The 19076-nt window shown below is 35.9% G+C and overlaps 1 protein-coding gene across 1 annotated transcript; it reads right to left on the bottom strand.

Moving 5' to 3' along the window:
- Positions 1-4336: 4336 nt before the first annotated feature.
- Positions 4337-16146, bottom strand: LOC127132372 (acyl-CoA-binding domain-containing protein 4). The gene is made up of 18 exons (XM_051061317.1): positions 15772-16146; positions 14503-14573; positions 14174-14237; positions 14007-14078; positions 13290-13484; positions 13097-13174; positions 12792-12887; positions 12617-12683; positions 11966-12027; positions 11484-11623; positions 11088-11214; positions 10897-11011; positions 8488-8576; positions 8269-8352; positions 7996-8178; positions 6438-6578; positions 5240-5299; positions 4337-4799 (listed from the first exon to the last, which is right to left on the bottom strand). Exons 1-18 carry the CDS (start codon positions 15934-15936, stop codon positions 4611-4613), a joined length of 1998 nt encoding a protein of 665 aa, XP_050917274.1. The 5' UTR covers positions 15937-16146; the 3' UTR covers positions 4337-4610.
- Positions 16147-19076: the final 2930 nt, after the last annotated feature.

Raw genomic sequence — 19076 nt, 5'->3', positions numbered from 1 at the left:
AAATCTTATGAAGATGAGTGAGGAAACCTAGGAGAATAACTTGATTAATAACTTAGAAAGATAATCTAGGTTATGGAAATGGGTATATGGCGATGCTTGGGTGCAACGTTACCTAGGTGCGTATCATGGACAAGTATTCACCTGATAAACGAATCAATATGTTTTGTATGGAACATGTGTTTTTTATGTAATGAGAATGGATCATGTTATGATGACATGAGAATTGATATGCTATCATGAGAATTTGTTAACATTTTTGTTGAGGAACCTTTGTTCCAAAAGTCCTATTTTTTGTGAGGAACCTTTGTTCCAAAAGTCCTATTTATTGTTGAGAACTAATCACGTATTCGGAATTATTTGTGATTGTGTATATACCACTTCGAGGGCTTAGGTAAAGCGTGATGCGTGCTTTGTGTTGCTTTTCGCAAGTGTACGAACGCGTCAGAGTAATATAAAAGATTATCGAACCACATAGACCAAGTGTCAATCTATCGTTATCTGTTGTTATGGTGTTTATCAAAGGCAATTAAAATAGGTGTTTTTGTAGTATGAAATTGAAAAGTAAAGTTTTTAAAATAAATTTAATTAATAAAGACAGGGTCGAATGTAATTCACGTAATCAATTGATAATTCAAATACTTGCTAATAGAACTACTTATGGGCAGTGTTTCCTACTTTGAAAAGAACTAATTTAACAGGAACTGTCGCTTTCGCGTATTCAGAACCGAGTTGTACTCCCTAATCAAACCCTCTTATTGTCACTTATAAAAAGGCGCGTATTGCGTTAGAGTAGTAAACCTATTTTTAAGAAATATAGTATCTTGACTAAGTTGAAAAGTATTATAACCTGGATTTCTTAACCAAAAGAGGTTCTTACGAACCAGACTCTAAACTTATAAACGCGTCCGAAAATAGTTTTAAAATCTCTTTTCTTCTTAATGTTAAAATCTCCTAATGAACTAGACAAAGCGCTTTCGTTGTTTTTGAAATAGTTAACAACAATTAAGTTTAAAAAGACGTTGGACGGCTTTCGATCTTACCCAACGGAATTGAAGTGCGGGAAAACTTAATTTGAAAGTTAAAATAGCCCTTAAGTGTTTCTACAAACATTTGTACGGATTACTGGTTTAATCACGATCCTTACATTCTAGCCTTATAAATTTAGCTAGACATGGTAAAGTAAAAGTGCATTAAAGTAAATAAAAGTAGTGCGAGTGCGGAAAGTAAATAAAGTAAAGCGAGTGCGGGAAATAAATAAAGTAAAGCGAGTGCGGGAAATAAATAAAGTAAAGCGAGTGCGGAAATAAATAAAGTAAAGGCGAGTGCGGGAAATAAATAAAGTAAAGCGAGTGCGGGAAATAAATAAAGTAAAGGCGAGTAATAAAAACCTGCTCCAATCGGAGGGCTGGGTAAATTGCAATGCGGAAAAGAAAATGGCGGCAGGATTAACTTCCTTCCAAAGTGCTCCAGACTCTATCACAGACTCAATTACACAATTGTGGTAACACTCCAATGTGAAGCGATTACCACTTTATAAAACTGAATATATGCCTAAGTGAAACAAAGTTGCTTCTGATTTCGCCTTGTTCCAACGTTCGGATCTTTGTCTGCTCTAAGTTTGGGTGATTATAAAACTGAATTCGCGTTTCTATTTATAAGCAAATAAAAAAGGTGGAATTGATTTGGATGCCCTTCAACTTGAAAATAGAGGAAACCGTTTCCTTCTTGTGGCGCCCGCCACAAGCACAAAGTGGGGCGCCTTAGTGGATGAAGTGGGGAAACGTGGGAGTTGAGGAAGTTAGACTTGGACACGTCATGGCTTGGTCTGTGGCGCCCGCCATGGGGTAAGCCATAAGCACAAAATGCTGAATTTTAGGGTTTTTAGCCCTTTTTCACTCCTTTTCTCGATCGGGGCTCCGATTAAAGTAAAAACCTGAAAACAAAGGAAAACACAGTAATAACACAACAAAATGACAATAAAACAACTAGAATGCATGTGAAATCGGAGTTGAAAATACGTAAATTTTAGTGTGATCAAAGCGGTAAGTGGGGATATGGCACCAATGATTCGTGCCTCAATTGGGTTTGAGCCCCAACCATGGCGGACATGGGGGATAGGTGGACACCTAAGTGGGTTAGAGTCTCATACGGTGAAAGGTACCCTAATTGGGTTAGAGTTTCATACGGTTGACGGTCGCTTGAACTGAGGATTAAGTCTCATAGAGGACCTGATATCCACTGTGAAAGTCGAATCATACGAGCATGCATGAACCGAGCTTGGCTTAGACGTAGGTCCGCTCGGGTATTGATGTTGCGTGAATACGAATAGTGATCTATTGAGTTATGTAAACTCAAGTGACATGTTTCCATACATTGCGATTACCCCTTAGTTACTCAAGTCCTAGTTACAAGGTGCGAGTGATGCACAAGTAACGGAAGGTGAATACTTGAGTTAGAATCGAGTAGAAACCCTGTAGAGCCGAGTGGACCTATAGGATAGGAGAACTCACTGAGATTATCATCTAATCTCATTATTTTTGTTATTTTTCAGGTATTCCTTGCAGGTTGAATTCAAGAGAAGCTGTCTACTGATGTTTCAGGGGATGGAGTTATTCTGACCTTCCGTTGTGGAGTTGTGTACAATGAAGATATTGTACATAGTTCTTAGATTTTTATTTTTAGGAACTATTGTATAACATGCCCCATTGATGTTTTTAGTTGGACACGTCTATATAATGATGTCATTAGGCACTTATGTTGTATCAGTGCCAATTAATAACACTTGTATGATATTATTCTAAATATATATATTATATGGGTTTTTTGCATTATGGCTCCTATCGACATTGAACTGCCGACTAATCCTCCACCAATGGAACCACAAAGGTCTAATCGTATATCTCATCCACCAAAAGGTATGATGATGAATCTACTTCTCTTACTGCCACTTTATCTTATATGTTTGTTCTTACAAGTTATTCACAGACAGCTAAAGACTCACAGTGGGTAAAGACAATGCAAGAAAAGTTACAAACACTTCAAGAGAATTATACTTGTGATATCCTTCATTGTCTAGCTACTACTAAACCCATTGGTTGCAAATGGGTGTATTATGTGACACTCAATTCAGATGGCTCATTTGATCGTTTCAAATCTCGACTTATTGCCTTAGGCAACAAACAAGAATGTGGAGTGGATTATGATGAGACCTTCTCCCTACAGATAAAATGACTACAATTAGAACTATATTTTCTATTGCAGCTTCTAAAGGGTATCCTCTTCATCATATGGATGTGAATAATACCTTCCTTCATGGTGACTTGGCAAAATATATCTATATGATTCCTCCTCCATGCTTTTCCTCCTATTATATTATTGTGCACAACCTAAATTGTTTCTAATATGGTTTGCGACAAGCTCCTCAGGCATGGTTTAAGAAATTTTGATCAACTCTTCTTAAATTCTCTTTTACCTAGAGTCATTATGATACTTCTTTATTTATTCATCACACTAATGTTCACATTGTTCTTCTTCTTATCATTTATGTTGACGACGTCATAATTACAAGATTTGATCAACCATTTATTCAGACACTTAACCAACAACACCAAGATGCCTTTCATATGAAAGATTTATGTTGTCTTCGTTACTTCTTGGGATTGGAGGCTCACTCAAACTCCAAGGGGTCTTTGTCAATCAATACAAATATATTGAAGATTTAATTTCTATGGCTAGCTTTCAGTGTGTTGTCCCAGATTTAATTTCTATGGCTAGCTTTCACTGTGTTGTCCCAGTGGATACTCTTCTTGAAGTTAATGTCAAATATTATCATGACGAAGGTGATATCTTCCCAGACCCTTTGAATTGTCAATAATTGGTGGATAGTCTTAACTATTTGACTATTACACATCTCGATACTTCTTTTGCGATACAATAAGTTAGTCAATTCATGCACACTCTCCGACGAATTCACTTCATTATTGTATGTCGTATCATCTCTTGAAAGGTAACTCTAATAGATGCTTAATTTTCCCTTCCAATTCGTCTCTTGCTTTGCTGCCTATAATGATGCGGATTGGACGAGAAAGAGGAAAAAGAAATAGAGAAAAAACGAAATTTCAAAACAAATGTTTATAAAAAATGTCTTTCTCAAAATAACCCATATAAATAGCCACTTAACTCAAATAATTTCGAACAAAATGGTCCATATTATGTGGAATTGATGTGGCACCCACCTGAGTGTCACATAGACAACTAATGGAATGATTTGAGGGGGGGAAATGACATTCTGTTACGATTGATGGTTCACTGAATAAAATTCTAATAAGATTATAAGTGACTCACAAAATTGAATTTCTATATTTTCATGTAATAGTGTATATTATCCACTTTGAATACAGTCATCAGCAAAAATGGTGAAAAAATAATCTTCACTATATCATACTATCATATCCTCATGTGTAGAAAATCTTCCTCCGCCCAAATAGAAGCTAAATCTTATTCACATCACTAAAAGAACCGAATTAATTAATTAATACACAACAAGTATTGAGAATAAAATTGGCACAATGAAACCAAATGATGCGTTGCTGTTTAGCTTAAGCCAAGGTTCATTCATCATCTACATTCGGATCAGGGGGAGAACCGGCAAGCCAACCCCACACGCCACCTGAACCCTGCCTCTGTCTTGCATTTAAAGCAGCTTGCTCTGATGCAGCCTTTTGCCGCTGGAGGAGTTCAAGCTCCTTTTGTAAAGTCCCAAAATTTTGGAGCTTCTGACCTAATTCAGCAACCTCCACCTGCGCTCTCAAATATATATTTTAAAGTTAAATAATAATAAATCCTACTTCCATCTTGCATCATAGGAGACAAATGCCACAATTTCAAAGCAGCCTCAGACATACAGATTAGATCATAACAATGAAGGATTAATTCCAACATCTAACTGATCATATAGCAAAGCCACATCATTTATATCTGACAGATTATGAGACAAAGCTTTTGATACCAACACCCAGTTTTAAAAAGAATTATTTGAAAGCAAAATCATCACGTGGATTAATTCATTTAATTGTTAGCTGTTGCTCCATGAATAGTTTAGTGATCAGATGTGCGGCGCATCACATTTACCAAATAAGCTTTCTTCAACCATTTACCTAACACCAGATTCTATTCAAAAACACACTCACAAGTCATACAGATAATCAGGGGAGATTTTCAGAGCATTTTTAATGCATACCTCAAGTTTGAAACACCTTGACTGCTCAGCAGCAAGCTGACCTCGTACTGATTGGAGCTCCTACATGCAAGAGCACAAAATGTAAGGACCTTTGATAGCAATAAGAGCAATGATGTAGTTCAGATCTTATTGGTAAGTAACAATAGAATATTCAAATTTGGTTTATATACCTTAATCTGCTTAAGTCTCAGCCCAAATAATACAAAAGAAAGTGGTTTACTGGGACCCAAATCTCTAGAAGTAGAATGAAATAAAGCAATGTGTGGTCAAACCCGCAATTATGAAGTGGGATCGTAGAATCGCATGTTTGGGCTAACCACTTCGCAATGAGCTTTGATGAAACGGGTTGGCAATTGTGAAAAGCTTGACTCACTTACTCAAGATCCACAGCCATGATTTCGTGTTGCAATACGGCCAGGCCAGGGTCAGTGGAGGTGTGCAGCATGGTCAAACCCACGATTATGAAGTGGGATCGTAGGATTGCACATTTGGGCTAACCATTTTGCAACGAGCTTTGATGAAACGGGTCAGCTATTGTGAAAAGTTTGATTCACTCGCTCAAGATCCACAGACATGATTCTGTGCTGCAATACAGCCAGGGTCAGTGGAGATGTGTGGTGTCAGGATCAGTGGTCAGTGGTCAAACCCGCAATTATGAAGTGGGATCGTAAGATCACACGTTTGGGATTAACCATTTTGCAACGAGCTTGGCTGAAACTGTTCGGCTATTGTGAAAAGTTTGACTCACTCGCTCAAGGTCCCGTCTCCGCCACACATCTCTAAAAGAGAGAATTCTTCAGTTTTCCCTGCCTTGCCCTGTTTTCGTTCACGTGGCCCTGAGGCTTCCTCTGTTTCTGTTTTTTTTAGTCTATGAACTTATGGATTGATGGTTATGAATTTTTAATTAACTTAGTCTAATCTTGTGATTTAGAGGTTAATTTGTTCATGTATGATAATTTTTACCCGTCCTTGTGTAGGATCTTACGAGTCGTGTTATGATCTTTCACCCCCTCCCGATTCTAGGCAGGGTATCGAGTTTAAGTACATTGAATGCAATAGCTTTATTCCCTGGGATTTTAAATATTATTGCCATTCATTATTAAAAATTATTCGTTTGCCTCTCTAGTGTACGATTCTTGGATCCATTCCAGACTAAATCCAAAATGGAAAAATGAATTTCAACCGTAAAAGTAGTTACCTTGTAAAGGTCAGAGTTACTAGACTCGGCATCAGCCAGCTCTTGCTTTAGTTGAAGAGTATGCAGCCTCTCCTTACCAAGCGATGATTCTAATTCATCTCTCTCAGCCTTTAGTACTGATAGGATATCACCTTTGGATTTCTGTAAGTTACCCAAAATATGAAAGCAGTGACTGGCAAGAAAGAAAATGAAAGGGCACAAATGCATAATTTGATCTATGTTTATCATTTAAATGATGCAGGCAGAATATGCAAAATTTGAGGATCGAAATTAGAAATCAATAAATGCATGTATTATTTACAGATATTTGTGCAGGACATCCAAAATTGCATGCATTAGTGCATTTGTGGTTTGGAGGTTTTTTATGATCATACAACTGATTCTTATGTATCTTCAATTATTATTTTTCCACATTTATCACATTGACAGTAGGATAAATGTCACTGACAAATAGAAAGACAGTTTTTCTGAATGTGCTTGGTATGCTTTCTACTCCCTAAGATACATTGAACTTGTTCTACTTGCTATAGAATGGATCTAAACAGCTTGGGAAGTCCAACCTTAAAGAGGTCTATGAAAGTGGAACAACAACAACCAACACCCAAGCCTTATCCCACTAAATCGATCCGCTACATGGATCAAATTAAGCCATAATGTTCTCTTTAAGTGGAACATTACCACCACAAGTAGGTAAATAGATACTCTCCATTATCAGCGTGGATACTATTTATCCAAAAACTGGATTGCTCAATCATTTGATAAGAATGTCTGAGTTGTTCTTGTGAATGAGCACACTATATGAGATACGAATGTGGTACATATGCCTGAGCAATGGTACTGTAAGGACACAATGAATAGTATTCATTGTACGGAATGTGAACAATGACGAGAAAAGGGCATGCGATACGTTCTGGTCAACAAACAAAAAACAAGCACAGTGAAGGTGCCAAATGCTTCAATTAAGGCGGCTAGGGTATCATGAGGAAGCAAGACTTCCAAGACTGTGAGACAGTGTTATCATGTGTAGACAGAAATATTATGAACACTACACACTAATCTGAACATATAGACTAAGCTCTAACTAACGGATCTGATTAATGGGCCTAATACAGAAAAAGATAATATATACATAATATGTACTTACAATAATAATTACTTATTTACAACAATAAATTTCCCAAATGGGAGAAGTTATGTGTGCCTTAAAAAAGAAATTGAAAGGCATATTAAATGACTTGACATATTTGGATAGTATAAAAGTAGTCAGATCTTTAGAGAAAAAAAACATTTAATATAGTTTTGATTCTCTGAAAGGCAATGAGCAGAAGAGGAAAGAAACTGAAACAGAATATGTCAAGCTTTTAGATCTAGGCTTGTGAGCCAAAGGCCCATGCAACCAAGAAAATAAAAATTCAGTAAATCTGTTCCATGAACAGATAATTCTTTTCTAAAATAAAGCACCCCATAAAAATTATTCCCAACACAACCAAATGCTGGAAAAAAACGGCTTCATATAACCAGATATAAAAAAATGTATATGATTTACAGTAATACATACTGTTGGATAAGCGTTGTCCACAGTAATTTCCCAAATTTTCCCTTCTTGTCCTGCTCCAAGTTCAGGCTCCGAATCTCGAGTAGCATTTGTAGCATTTGGTACAGCAGAAACACTGTCTGGTATGGAATTTTCATTTATTTTGGATTGCAAGGTGGATTTGTGGCTTGGTTTAAGAACATATACCTGAAAGCAGAAATTAAATCTGACCAGTGAGAATGATAAAGTAAAGGAAATAACAGAGCAGAATGGGGAAAATGCTGAAATAATTTTTACTTCATTGTTGTAACGTCCATTGTATCCTCCAAAAGATACAAGTACATCTTCTCCATCATTCGAGCTTACAACCAAACTCAAGCCCTGCGATGAGAGGCATTTTAATTATGTTCATCAGTGGGCACTAGAAAGATACCTAATGATATCAAGAAGTTAGCAAGGATCGGTGTTCTAGTTAGATTTCACGTTTGATTGTGTTAAAATAAGTGGACGAAGTACCTCACTAGCAACAGAAACACGCCCTTGAACAGATGTTACTGCTGACCAAGCCAGTGTAGACATGTTCAGTACAACCGTCTCCGAAGCCCCTGCAGAATAACATGGAGTATAACTTATAAAAAGGCATATATATATTAACTCAAATGACAGTACCAGAAATCTCATACAATCCTAAACATTAAGTATATTCACAACCTAGGTAACCACACCTTTTTATTGATATATTTGTAGATATATAGTGCAAGTAATTAACTACTAACTACACCAGAATTTAGGAACATTCCCAGTGACTCCATTAAAACAGTAATGCATTTCCCGTTTACTTTCTTTCACAATGAAACAGTAGGCATAAAAAAACCACTTAAATATGCCCTACAACAATTGTCAATTTAGTATGATAGATCAAGGCAGCAAACAATTAATTGCCAATTTTGCAAGAAATAGTTAAAATCTGAGATAAACAAGAGAATTGAAGAGAGGTAATCATTAGCAAATATCCCATACAACAGGTTTTGTCTGATTTATTTACTCTACTCATCTATATATTCTCTATACTGCATTTCTCCAAAAAGCATTTGGAGGAATTTGCAGTTGCATTTGAATGAGGTTAAAGTACAAAATGAGGCATATAATGCAGTAGTTTTTTTGTATACCACAACTTATTTTGGGTGTAATTGACATTTTGTCCTTGCTAAAATATATTTATATCAATTTGTGTTGTGTGAAACTCAACTCTAGAAAACCGACTTGTAAGTTAAATGAAGTCCACCACTACTTATATGCACATTTTCAAGTCATGTCGCATCCAATGTGAGGCTCTCAAAATACCCCCTTGAGCTCAAGGGTGGACATCTGGAGCGTGATCCAAGTGGAAATATAACGGGTGGTCCACCGGATCTTGGAAAGGGTCTGATACCATCTTAAAGTTTGTGCTGGGTCAAACTCAATCCTACAAAACCGGCTTGTACGGTAAATGATGTCCACTACTTATAAGCACATTTTCAAGTCATATCACACCCAATGTGAGACTCTCAATGTACCCCTCTCAAGCTCAAGGGTGACATCTAGAGCGTGATCCGAGTGGAAAGATAACGGGTGGTCCACCGGATCTTGGAAAGGATTTGATACCATTTTAATATTTGTGTTGAGTCTAACTCAACCCTACAAAACCGACTTATAAGGCGAGAGAAGACCACCACTTATAAACATTTTTAAACCATATCACATCTAGTGTGAATCTCAACAGTAGTGCATATCATTTTAGAAACTTAATACTAAAAAGTAATTTTACATGTTTAACCAAACATAATAACTCAATCATAAAAGTAGTTCTCCATCCATAAACAAAACATGAACTTGTTTAGTGCATCTCATTGTTGGCACCAAGGATCTTCTAGTTCCTAATTTGCTCTTTCATTTTTATTTATATTCAATTCTCCATTCGGGCGATAGAATCCTCCTGTAGGTCCTGGTTCATTTTAAATCCAGGTGATAAAGTTCGGAAGTACAGCAATATTTTCATTTTGTCACAAGGCAGTTGAAGGGGCTAAGCATTAAATCACAGACCAATTTAGCGGATAGATATGTTCAAATGTGTTGATAACTCAAATAGGTTTCGAAGAACATTATGTATCAAAGAATTTTATTTGATATAAGATGGTACTAGCTCAATAACTTTTCTTGCACAAGGTGTTTTTCCTGAATACAAGTACCTTAAGCAGTACAAGGGATGCCTATTATCAATTTGAATCTCCGCTTTCTATTTAACCATTAATGGTAAACACTAATGTTTTACCCATTTTAGAAGATTGGGCCACGAGTGAACAATCCTATGCTTAGACACATGCATATAACTAAAAAAAATAACAAACCGGTATGATTTATATAATTATTTGAAGGTAGAATGCACTATTTAACTCTACAGAAGAGTTGAAATATGATTTAATGCATGTTTGGATCCATGTTTAGCACAGACTTAATATCACAAACTTGATTTTGATCATTTTTTACATGTTTGGATATTCTCAAGCAAAAATTCCTTTGCATACAAATCTCGGTTTGGCTCGAAGTAATAAGAAATAGCTTTTGTATTAGGTTAGAATACTTGCACCAAGTTTTATGTCTTGCTTTTAGTGTGAAAAGTTCTGAACAACAATCACTTCTTTCTAAATTAATTTTAACCAAATCAATTTTACAAAATCCAATTTATTGAAAATCATGTTTCGCAAACACGTACCCAAATACAGACTTAATGGTTTAGTTTGACCCACAGCACAGGCATGCCACATGTACATCAAATAGTTTAGAAAATATTTGTCCAAGGTATCAAGGAATATTTGTACAGTGTGGCAGTTAATTTCTCAATGTAGAAAGTTTAAATCTTAATGACAGAGCAGCAAAAAAGCATACCGCTCTTGTTGTCGCCACCACCAACAATGAACCAGTTCTCTCCTACTGCCACACCAGCATGTCCTGCACGTGGAGTTGGTATCTCACCTTGTTGTGTGGGGCGAGACCATTCCATCTGTGGAATTCATGCAAACAATTAGATGGAGATGACTTTCCAGTCGAGTTCCTAACAGAGGAGGCAAGAGCCTTACAGTTTGCAAATCGAGAACATGTAAATCATTGTAGCAAGTTGCATGTGAACCCCCTCCGAAGATGAGCAAGTATCGCTCCACATGTACAGCAGCAGCATGATCAGACCTTGGGGAAGGAGGCACTCCACTGCCAGTGATGATAGTTAGAACAAAACCTTATCATGTTACTGTTTCATATTTTCTCTCTCTTTAGAATGGTAAGACAAAACCAAATATTGCATAAACAGAGATGATCATCAAACAGAGTCGTATGAAGTTTTTACTCTTTATACAACCCAAAACCATTGAAGTCCACCCCTAGGTATTAAAGAAAATAAATCAACCCCTCCCATAAAGTCCTGATAAGGTAAAATAGAAACCATGAAGATAAAAGGGTTTTTTTAGAAAATTTCTTACACGGCATCAATTTCGTCCCAAGTCATAGTTTCCAAGTCCAGAATATGCAGGTCATTCAAGAGAGCCCTTTTTGCATCTTGCCCACCAAAAATTACTAAAGTATTCCCAACAAGGGACACTGATTGGCCTCCGCGTGATATCTAAAAGCATACATGATAGAAGAGGGAACTAAACAGGCCATTACTGTATTTTAATTAAAACAAAAAGAATGAACGAAACAAAGGTCGCGTGTTAGCCTCGATGTGATATCTAGAAAGTATACATGATAGAAGAGGAAACTAAAGACTAATACTTAAATTTAAAAAACAAAAAAGAATGAATGAAATGAGAAAAGAGGGGGCACCACTGCTGTAAGCTTACAAACCAAGGTATGCATGCATCACTTGTTAGAGAAATGCAAATATGACATGTCACATAGGCCTAAAATGATAATTAGAAATTTCTAAGAGACTTTAGGATCAATAAACATAACAGACACATACCGGAGCTTTCCCATAGGTCTTTAGAGTTGACCATGTTGCTGTTTGCAGATCAAACTGTTTCACTGTCATAATATTTAACAGGAGTGCCCATACTTAGTTGCAATCACAATAGAAAAGACAACAAAAAAAAAAAACAGGAGTAGAACAAGAGTTATAAAAAAAGGGAGAAATGCACTGTAAATTATGAACATAGATCAAATCAATGAACTGAGGAAAATGTTATTAGGTTTGTGTTTTATATTCGGGTTCAGAGAATAGGAATTCACAGAAGAAGAAAATCTTATTGAACAAACTTCTTTGACATTGGACTAGGGAAACCCAAAATGCGGAGCTGGAGATGCGATAATGCTTATAACTATGACTCCAAAACGACACTCTTCTAATGATATACTGTTGAATAAATCATTTCCCAAATTCTTGCATTTTAAGTTTGTTTTAAACAGACAACATTAGTATTGTCAGCACTATCTGGGAGTGGAGATCAAACTCTCGACCTCCTTATCACTCCACTTCTTAACTCCCCCACCCCATCCAGCCACCAAGCCATCCTTATATCCACTTCCTCACATTTTAAGTTATTATGCACAGATATGATGCCATGCCAACCCCTAAAAGAAGAAAACACATTATTACAACACTAATATATTATACCTTGGATACTTTCGGAGGGATCTTTTGTGTGGCCAGCAATTGACAGGAGCTTATTTCCCCATGCAATCTATAGTGACATAATTTTTCATCGAAAATACTACAGAATTAGTACAAGCTGTCAACAACAAACAGATTCAACACAGCAGTTATGCAGAGTTTTATGCTCAATACAAACCAAAGAATGGCCAGCACAAGGGTCCAAAGTTGTAGAGGGTTCGTCTCCAGTTTTAGCCTCGAGCTTTGACCAAGTCCATCTTCTCAAATCCAAAACCTGTATTTGTTTCCATTTAATTCGAAAAAAAATCAACACATAATTTAGTCAATATAAAAGGGAGACTACAAAAAGCTTATCTGTTCATAACCCAAGATATAGTTATACAATTACTTCCAAAAGTTGTTTCAATTAAAGCCCACAAGTTAACAATTACTTCAGCCAAAACCCATACCTTCATGCAACAAATATATTTAATATATGCTTACATGAAGATCACTAAGGTAACGGCCATTGTGATTTCCACCGTATATGTACAATTTATCTTGCACGGCTGCAGCTCCATGCTGAACATATAAACACACTTGGCTTAGGAGGGGGGACTAAAAGTATAAATATTAGAAAGAAAAACAATGTTGCAGAATTAATTTTATAATTATTATATAATGCAAGAGCCAAAACCTCGTATCGGGCTTTTGGTCGTTGACCAGATACTGGAGGTGCAACCCATTGATCATAGACTCCAACTGAAGCAAAGCCTTCCACAACAACATCTTTATCCTGTGTTCCAACTTGACTTCCATTTTCAGAGGAAATAGTTTTTGTCTCTGGATAAGTATTCCCATTCTCAATGACTGGTTCAACTTTGGAATTATACTGCCAAACCAGCAAGATAGAATCAGACATTAGAAAACAGATACAGGAAAAATTGCAAGTTGATGGTGACAACAAAAGTGGAGAATACAGAGGAAAATGTTCTTATTGTGATTCTCTTGATAAGTATTCATGTCGCATGCCTTTTAAATAAATCTAATTCTAAAGACCAAACCCTTAGCGTCATATCATGAAATCTGTAATTGATGTTACACCAAAACCACCCAACTATCTTAGTTGCATAAGAATTGCATGCATGTGTAGCAGGTGAAAGGTGGGACATTACAAGCAACTATGCAATACCCCAAATTTTATTAGCCAAAAAACCGACGTCCTACTTAGTTGACCATGAATGCAGACCATATTGTGCTCGCTCAATGCTTACTCTATTGTTAGTTTGATATAATATGTGTGTATAACATGTAAAGCTCAACGCAAGCCCAACGCATAAGTGCATATCAGCAAGAACAATATATATATATATATATATATATATATATATATATATATATATATAATACTCACATTCATTTGAACGTCTATTACTGGCTCTGCAACAGAGTTAGAGGCTCTTGAATACCAACCGGGATCTTCTTCCTACACATTAAAAGAAAATAAAAACAAAAGTATTCAGACAATATATTGCATTTTACCTAGGAAGAAATGTTCACAAAAACTATTTGTATTATGACCTCCAATATTTTTACAAAAAGACGCATGGCTTCTGTGGAAGACATGTTTCCAAGCTGGTTCCAACTGCAAAAAAATTACTACTTAAAACAATATTCTGAAGCAAAATGGGAGAAAAAATGGACTAGTGCATATTGCAAGTATAATTTCAAATATAACATCAATAAATTTAAACAAACAAGAGTGCAGTATTCATGAGAAAATAGTTATATAATATAAATGCACGGACAGGCGTAGCAAAACCATAATTACACATCAATGCAGAGATATAGAATAGAGAGGTATAGTAATAGCACAAAAAACTGAGAAAGCATGAATGTAGGAGACAAACCTGGCCCATTTGCTGTGCTCCACAATTTTCCATGAACTGGGTTCTGGGATGTTACAAGGTCCCACACTAGCCTGTAATAACAAATTGGCCATGAATTGAGCAATAAGTTTTACAGCGAATTAATGATAACTTCACCGCTTCAATTCCACAGAATGATAGCACAACAGACCCCAAAAAAAACAAATAAATAAACCACAAGCTGAAGCTAGAAGAACAGTAGCAATCGCCAGTAAATCATATTACATTCTTTCATGTTTAAATTGCATTGCAGACTTCGTCACTATTGATCAAGTAAAGCAGAGCAGCATATGAGCCGAGCAGCATATGAGCCGCATGCAAGTAAAACTGTAAATTCTATGCATTTCACGACGTGAATTAAGGCGTATCCAATGGCAAGTGCTACAACAACCACCAAGCTTATGAACATGTTTGGATTAGCTTATTTGAACTTATTGACTAACATAAATCCTCGTGAGCGTGTTTTGAGAGCTTATAGAAAAATCCTATGAAAATGTCCAAAACTATTTTCAGCTTATTTCCATAAGCTCTCCATAATAGCCTATCAAAACAACTTATAGTTTATATGGAAACATCTTGTTTCAGAGAATAGCTTGTACATAAACACTTATATGCTAAGAATTTATGCTTTAAGGGCTTAATTTAGTTGTTTGTCCAAACATGGCCATAATATCATATTAAATGATTTTGCAACCAACGGCACTCTCCGTAGTGTAATCAACTAACCAAAATGAACAGAAAACCACATAGATCAACAGCAAGTTTTCCATAACCATAACGAGTTCCAAACAAGTAGTTTAGAATATAATACTCTCCATAGTGCAATAGACTAACCAAAATGTTAAGAAAACTACATAGATCAACATCAAGTTTTCCATAACCAGTTCCAAAACTAGTCATTTCAAATACGAATCTATGATGTTAGGAAACAAGAAATCCATCTAACCTTTATAAAACAGATCATCATATAACGGCAACTAATTCAACTAATATTAACCAAATTCCTCACTCATAATCACAAATCAAAACTCAAAACCACCTAATAGCTTGTTTAACACACCACCACAAAGAAGCTAGGTAAATTACAAAACCAGCAACAAATCAACAATCAATCACCTAATCTTCAACTTCAATCAATCAAATCACAACAGATCCATGAAAATCACAGACAGAAACACGCAATTGATGAGAAAAACATCACCGACAAAAAACGCAATGCAGGTTAGAGGAAAAAGACGAAAGAGTGAAAACCTGTTGGTATAAGCTGTAGAGAAGAAGCGCGGTGGACTTAGGGAACTTGGAGGTGAGAGATTTTGTTGGAGAAGTGGATCCATCAAAACCGACGTAAGATGCCGCAGCGTAGAACCGTTCTGGATATTGCAAACCAGAACTTATTCTCGCCATCGCCATCGCCATTTCTGAATATTGCTGATTATTTTCAGATCCAATTATTTACTTCGATTGAAACTCTTGAAACTTAGGATCTGATTATTATTTCAATGGGGATTGGGTTTCTGAACTATATTATGTGTTTGGATGTACGAAATCAACTAAATTAATTAATAATCGATTAATTAAACATGTGAAGTTTTCTGTTTTTCTACTGGTGCATTCTTCGCAGATCCATTTTATTGGTTATAATGTTAATTTAGCAAAATGCCCCCGGGGTTTCGATAATTATAAAAAACAAAATTAAAATAACCAAATTTTTTAATTAAAATTCTAAAATAACAATTATTTGAAATTATTTATCAAAATAACAATTTTTTTCAAAAACATATAAGAAAGGCGTCAGCTTGGCATTGACGTATCCAATAAAAATATTATTCATTGGTTTCACATGCACAAGCGCATCCATGTCATGGTGTTAGGTGGGAATTTCGATATCAGATTAGATGTGATAAAATAGGGGGAAAGAATGTCCTTTGGAGTTATCTAGGATTTCGATACAAAGTGTTGTTCGACAAGAATACGAAACTCAGGATGTGTCGAAATTTGCCTTCTCTGTAGGAAGATGAATGTGAAACTTAGGGATAATCTCAAGTTCAGAGGGTTACTTCAACGGAAGGGTTGTTCGACATATATTTGAATTTTGAATGACAAATGAGTAACCGTATTTCATTCTTATCCACTTTTGATAAGAAAGGATATGTGGAACGTTCTCATGAGTTGAAGGCATGTCGAGTGTAATGTGTCAGCGCCTGGAAAAAGATTCGTTGGAGACAGTTATTTTAATTTAGTATAAATAGGCATCCTAATGTTAGGATTGGGGTGTTCAAATTAATATACAATCAATCATATTTACTCAAAGTATCCGGTGTGTAGAGAAAATAGTACAATTGAGAATGTATGTTTGATAACACCATTATACTTATATCAATTAAAGCTTATTTACATCTTCTTGTTTAATAATTATCTTTTACTATCAGTCATTTATCAAACATTGTTTTATACTTCACTTATATTTTTGCCATTTATCTTCTTAAGAACGCTTTCATCAAATATTTTTATTCAAGGATACTGTCGAAGTGTCCATATTTTCATACAAGATTTTTAGAACAATAACACATGCCCTATGATCAATCTGGTTGATGTAACACCCCGATAATAATACGATAATTATTAAATTAAGTTAATAATATATTTATTAATTTAATTAGATAATTGGATTATTATTATTATTATTTTTGGAATTATCAAATTATTATTATTGGGATAATAATATAAATTGGAAAATTATATAAGTGTGAAATAAGGAAAAAGGAATCCCATTTTGGTAAAAAGAGTTCTACGTGAAACAGAGAAGCGGCTGAAAAGTGGAAAGTGGAGAAAGGGCAAAGAGGAAGAGCAAGGGCAAAGGTTGGAGAAGAGAAAAGCTTGGAGCTCAAAGATTTGCCAGATTAATCAGGTAAGGGGGGTTTATCGTCGTTTAATGGGTATTATAGATTAACATGTAATGGGTAGTGATAAACCGTTGATTTGACCCTAATTGGGATGTTGAATGCTGAGAAATTATGTTGGATAAGTGTGTTAAAGTTGTACTTAAATCTGTATTTGAGTGTATTGTGATTTTCCGAACGTATCGCTTCTTACGGAATTGGAATCGGAGGTCCGGAAGTCCTCCAACGGCGGAAAATGCGGAGAATTCTGCATTCTGTTTCGTGTTAGCGCAGGAACAGCTTTCTGTCTTGCGTTAACCGGTTAACCCAGGGTGTTAACCGGTTAACACTGTTGTAATTTGTGAAAATTGCTGTTCTGTCTGCGTTAACCGGTTAACCCAGGGCGTTAACCGTTAACACTGTTGTAAATGGCCAGAAAGCGTGTTCTGTCCTGCGTTAACCGGTTAACCCAGGGCGTTAACCGGTTAACACTGTTGGGAAAGTGATAAATCGAATTTTGCTCAGAATTTAATGGAATTCGTCGGGGTGAGTCGGGTGATATTATCGTTAATTGTGATGAGTAATTTTGTTGAGTTTATGTTATGAAGTGTCGATACAAGTATGTTGCTGAGTTGTTCCATGTACGGAAAGTTGTTAAAGATACTGAGTTGTAGGCTTGGTGAGCCAAAGTTGATTATAAGTTGCTTATGTTGAAACCATTGTTGTGTTGCTATTATTATCACGTTGTCGAAATTTTAAGTCGTGTATGTCATGTAAATCCATATGCATTAAGTCGGAGCTTTGCTCACACCACGTTGGCCTGGATTGGCAAAAGTTGAAAGTTGAAGGCTTATGCCTTGATGCCCAATAAAATGGCAATGATTTTAAGTTGGGAGTTTTACTCCGAATGGTACCACATGCATGACGAGTCGAGTCTCATTAGAGTCGCATTTTGTTGGTTTGTTGTATGGAATATAATATGAATGGATGTATTCCAGTATTATATGTGTGTTGTGTGTTGTGTGTTGTGTTGATGTTGAGTATGATTGAGTTGATATTGCCGTTGCTGAATGTGTAATCTGATTTGGGTGATGAAACATGTTAAATTACTTAACATTGCATGATATTTTATAATGCTTAATATATCGATTGAGGAACTCACCCTTACAACTATTTTTCAGGTAACGAGCAGTGATTGAGTAGAAGCTAGTGCTTGGAGTCTAGTGTAGTCTCCTTAGTGGGTCATGCTCTGATAGATGTAACATCGGGACGGGATGTCTTTAATTGTTTTATTGTTGGTTGTGAACCAATTTACATGTAATATATTATATGTTTTGATTGGTTGATTTGATTTCTATCCGCTGCGAATTATGCAAAAATGTTATTTTGATTAAATAAAGAGCATGACAGTTATTATGGTGTGAAGTAGTCGTGTGACACCCTTGATTGCATATTTACTCTGATTGATATGTTGTTATTTTTAATATACTCGGGGTATTTTAGCAGGGTGTTACATTAGTGGTATCAGAGCAGGTCGGTCTGTCCGGCCAGTTGTCGTGTCGTTACTGTGTAACAATTGTGTATTGTTACTAATCTAACTTTTAAGTTGTGTTGTATTGATAAGTTGGAATGGCTGGAAGGAATGATGCTGCAATGGCTGCCGCAATGCAAGCAATG

Source organism: Lathyrus oleraceus, chromosome 3, assembly GCF_024323335.1.
Source record: "Lathyrus oleraceus cultivar Zhongwan6 chromosome 3, CAAS_Psat_ZW6_1.0, whole genome shotgun sequence".
Taxonomy (NCBI): Eukaryota; Viridiplantae; Streptophyta; class Magnoliopsida; order Fabales; family Fabaceae; genus Lathyrus; species Lathyrus oleraceus.
Note: the sequence above shows the minus strand (reverse complement) of the source record. Positions and strands in the feature narration are given on the sequence as shown.

Bases quoted from the DNA above. Each gene is read 5' to 3' on its own strand.
- LOC127132372 (XM_051061317.1), bottom strand. From the start codon at position 15,936: ATGGCGATGGCGATGGCGAGAATAAGTTCTGGTTTGCAATATCCAGAA. The intron at 12,028-12,616 runs GTATAATATATT...ATATTATGACAG, and splicing joins TCCCTCCGAAAGTATCCAAG to TGAAACAGTTTGATCTGCAA. The intron at 6,579-7,995 runs GTATGTATTACT...GGTAACTTACAG, and splicing joins TGGACAACGCTTATCCAACA to AAATCCAAAGGTGATATCCT.